We start from the raw sequence: 3,954 nt of genomic DNA, 5'->3' as shown, positions 1-3,954 counted from the left end.
ACGTACAACTCGCAGTATTGCCAATAGATTTAACGTCCGTTTGTAGGCAGGGTAGGTAGTGAGGGAATTAAAGTTTAGGACCACATATTTATTCTTGTCAGCATAGAAGTTAATCCGTGATATCCTTCAGGTGGGGCAGGTGGATGAGATTATTTTCCTTTAATGCTAGTGGGGTGGGACTAAGTCCCTTGTATTGCGGCCACTTCTGGCCTATTGTACCAGCCCCAGATGATAGGTGAGGGTGTATTTGTGGAGCAATTGGCGGAATGAAGATTGGCAGGGGAAACCGAATTACTCGGAGAAAACCTGCCCCAGTGCCACTTTGTCCTCCACAAATCCCACTTGACCAGACCCGGGATCGAACGCGGACCGCCGCGGCGGAAAGCCAGCGACTAACCGCTTGAGCTATGGCGTGGCCTGGATGAGGTTCAAATATTGTGTGTGAAACCGACGTTTTGAAGGCATGTAGTGTCATGATCCCATTTGATACGAAAAGTGATCTAAGATCCGTTATGAGTCGTTGAAATATAATTTTCATTAAGAACCACATTTCTTCAATAGCTCAAAGAAAAATCAAGTTGTAGTACTCTAGCCACTGTTCCGAATCGCATATCCGTTAAACCTCCAGTAGTTTCTTCTGCTAGAATGTTGGAGTTATATTCCACCTGTTTGTGGCTTAGTTCATTATTTCTTTCGTCAGCAAGTTAATTATGTTAAAGAATATATTACAGGTGTCACTTGAAATGTTACACTCTATTCTATTAATGTACGAATATTTGTGCTGCGTTTGAAAGTCACAATTTCTGCACAATGAAGTAACAGTTTTAAAACTGACAATTTATATTAACGAACGAACTAACGTTATGAAGCTTAGCCCTTCTTGAGAAGCCGCCAGTTGTATAGCTATTCATGAACTTCCTAGCACTTTATGGAACCCGAAGGTTCATTACCCTGTTCACAAGAGCCCTCCACTGGTCCCTATCCTGAACTAGATCAATCCAATCCATACCATCCATCCTATATCTCTAAGATCCATTTTAATATTGTCCACCCACCTACGCCTTGATCTTCCCAGTGGTCTCTTTCCCTCTGGCTTTCCCACCAATATCCTATACGCATTCCTCATCTCCCCCATTCGTGCTACATGACCTGCCCACCTCATCCTCTTGACTTGATCATTCTAATTATACTTGGAGAAGAGTACAAGTTATGAAGCTCCTTATTATGCAGTTTTTCAAACCTTCCATCACGTCATTTCACTTTAGTCCAAATATTCTCCTCAGCATCCTGTTCTCAAACACTCTCTGTATATATTCCTCCATTAATGTCAGAGACCAAGTTTCACACCCATACAGAACCACAGGCAAAATTATAGTGTTGTATATTCGAATTTTTGTGTTCTTATACAGTAGACAGAAGACGAAAGGTTCTGCAACTAATGGTAGCAAGCATTGCCCAAATTCAGTCGCCTCTTAATTTCTTCCTGAATAAAATACTGAATTGTTACTGTCGTCCCCAAATATCTGAACCGTGCCACATTTTCAAAGGATTTATTAGCTATCTTTATATTATGATTTGGCCATGCATTTTGGCAATGACTCGTCCACATATATTTAGAAATCCCTGTATTTACTTCTAGGCAAATTTCTTTACTGCGTCAGTTAGAGTTTCTGTGTTTTTCTTTATGACATCTATGTTATCACTCAGTAGTTTCAATCATCGGCTTAGACCTAAATAGTCGCTGACAATTGGTGGTCCTCCAGATTGGGATTGGGCGTGGAGCTAACAAATCCTCACCGTAAAATATAAGATTGTTATGAAATATCACAAAGGACCTCGGATCTGGAAGGATTCTTTAGATATACGACCTATGCTAAAGAAAATGGACATGAGATTTGGTACGTGGTCTGCAAGCGCTTTGTATAAGGGAGGTTCCCTCATGAGAGTGGTGAAAAAAATATCAAAATACAAATGTTAGATTTAGCGGGAGTGCAGGTGAGATGGGACAGAGATGGTACCGAACAAGCAGGAAAATATGCATTTATTTATGGAAAGGGGAATGAGAATCATGGATAAGGAAGTATTTTTTTCGTACATAAGAGAATCATATTAGCAGTTAAATGGGTGGATTTTATGACAGGCTGTTGTACATGGTACTAAGAGGTCGCTGGTGTGATTTCATTGTTCTGAAGGTTCGTGCAACAGCAGAGGATAAAATTGAAGATGTGAAGGACAATTTGTACTGGTGACCAAAAGCTGTTGGCCTTCCTGGTATGTCATGCATGCCAACGTTAAGAGACAAAAGAGTGCCATGGAAATGCAGAGATTGAAAAAGCGCGAAAAAAAAAGGACTCTAGCTGAATTTATTGATTTACGCTTTATACATAATAGTGTATGACTGGGTGATGTGGATATGTGAGCTATATAATAGTTATGTATTAGATCGAGAAATTTTTCAACTGAAAAAGTAGTTGGTATATTTTTAAATTATGGTTGGGTGTCATTGTCGTCGAATTCAGGGTTGCAAAGTAAAGTAAGGTTATCTAGATCTTCATCCTTGAATTTATCAGAGTTCGTAAATTTAGGGATTAAAATGTTAACTGTGTTTCGGTCTTTATTGGCTGTTATTTGCTGGTATTTAAGGCCTTTAGTGAAGAGGTTTTTGAGAGAAACTACAAGATTATGCGAACTACAGAGGGTATGTTATGGTGAGAAACCTGGTGCACCAAGATCACTTAGTGTCGAGAAATCGCTCCTTCAGTCTAGATCTGGTGATATAAAAAAACTCGTCATGATCTTGGATAGAATGAGTGATGGCAGAAAGTTTACAGGCACGAACCAAGAGAATATAATTCATTATGCTGTACACACTGTTTTGAGGGTGAAACAAATCAATCCACAAATCCATCCACAGTTTGGGAAATCTTTCGCAAAGTGCATCGAACATATCTGGGGATATCGTCAGTTGATTCAAGATGTCGAAACTCTTCGTATTACTCCATATGATGCCGACAACAAGGATCATGAAAATAAATTGTTGACTTTATGGGAACTGCTGATGCCATCAGTTCAGCTTGAATCTAGAATCACCAAACAATGGCAAGACATTGGTTTTCAAGGGGATGATCCAAAAACAGACTTCAGGGGCATGGGATTGCTGGGACTAGAAAACTTGGTTTATTTTGCACAGGAATATCCTGGCCCTGCTAGCCATGTACTGTCACATTCCCATCACCCTCAGTATGGCTATGCATTTGCAATTGTAGGCATAAATCTAACCAGCATGGCTTATCACATGCTGAAAGATGGGTCTGCAAAGTCTCATGTTTATAATGTTTCAAGAGGACTGCCAACTGTGAAAGTTTTCCACCAGTTTTATTGTTACTTGTTCTATGAGTTTGACAGGTTTTGGGTTGAAGCAAAGCCTCGTAATGTAATGGACTTTTCATATATAAAAGAGAAATTTGAGAGTAGGATTCGTATATCTCTCATGAATCCTGCTTCTGCATTGAGGATAAACATAGCTGTTGACAATATATAAATATTCCAATGATGAAGATTTGTTGCTAGTGCAATAGAACTTTATTGTGATATTGCAGTATTTCACACATTCTGAATCCTCAACATTGGGTCAAGGCTATCAGTATTGAATATTATTATCTAATGGTGTTTCACACATATTGAATGCTATCCTTTGGATAAAGGCTACTAACACTGAGTTACTGAAATGAGTCTTACCTGTGTATGTTATTATTATTGATATTTCTTGTTAGTTTGATCTACACTGGCACCAGCATTCCAAGAGTTTCCAATTGTTATTGCATATGAAAATTTGTTGTGATATCAAGAAATAGTGCAGTTTGTGTCTTCCATCCTAAGGAATAGCTTGTTATAGAACTCGTGCTTGTAACCCACTGAATAGCATTTGTTATGTATTTCTGCTTATAGAGCCGA

At 39.0% G+C, this 3,954-nt stretch overlaps 1 protein-coding gene across 1 annotated transcript; it reads left to right on the top strand.

The window, feature by feature from the left end:
- The first annotated feature begins 2,301 nt into the window (after positions 1 to 2,301).
- On the top strand, positions 2,302 to 3,954 carry LOC111866325 (ELMO domain-containing protein 2). The gene has a single exon (XM_023855166.2). It carries the CDS (start codon positions 2,594 to 2,596, stop codon positions 3,539 to 3,541), a length of 948 nt encoding a protein of 315 aa, XP_023710934.1. The 5' UTR covers positions 2,302 to 2,593; the 3' UTR covers positions 3,542 to 3,954.

This window comes from Cryptotermes secundus, unplaced genomic scaffold, assembly GCF_002891405.2.
Source record: "Cryptotermes secundus unplaced genomic scaffold, Csec_1.0 scaffold40, whole genome shotgun sequence".
NCBI lineage: Eukaryota > Metazoa > Arthropoda > Insecta > Blattodea > Kalotermitidae > Cryptotermes > Cryptotermes secundus.
Note: the sequence above shows the minus strand (reverse complement) of the source record. Positions and strands in the feature narration are given on the sequence as shown.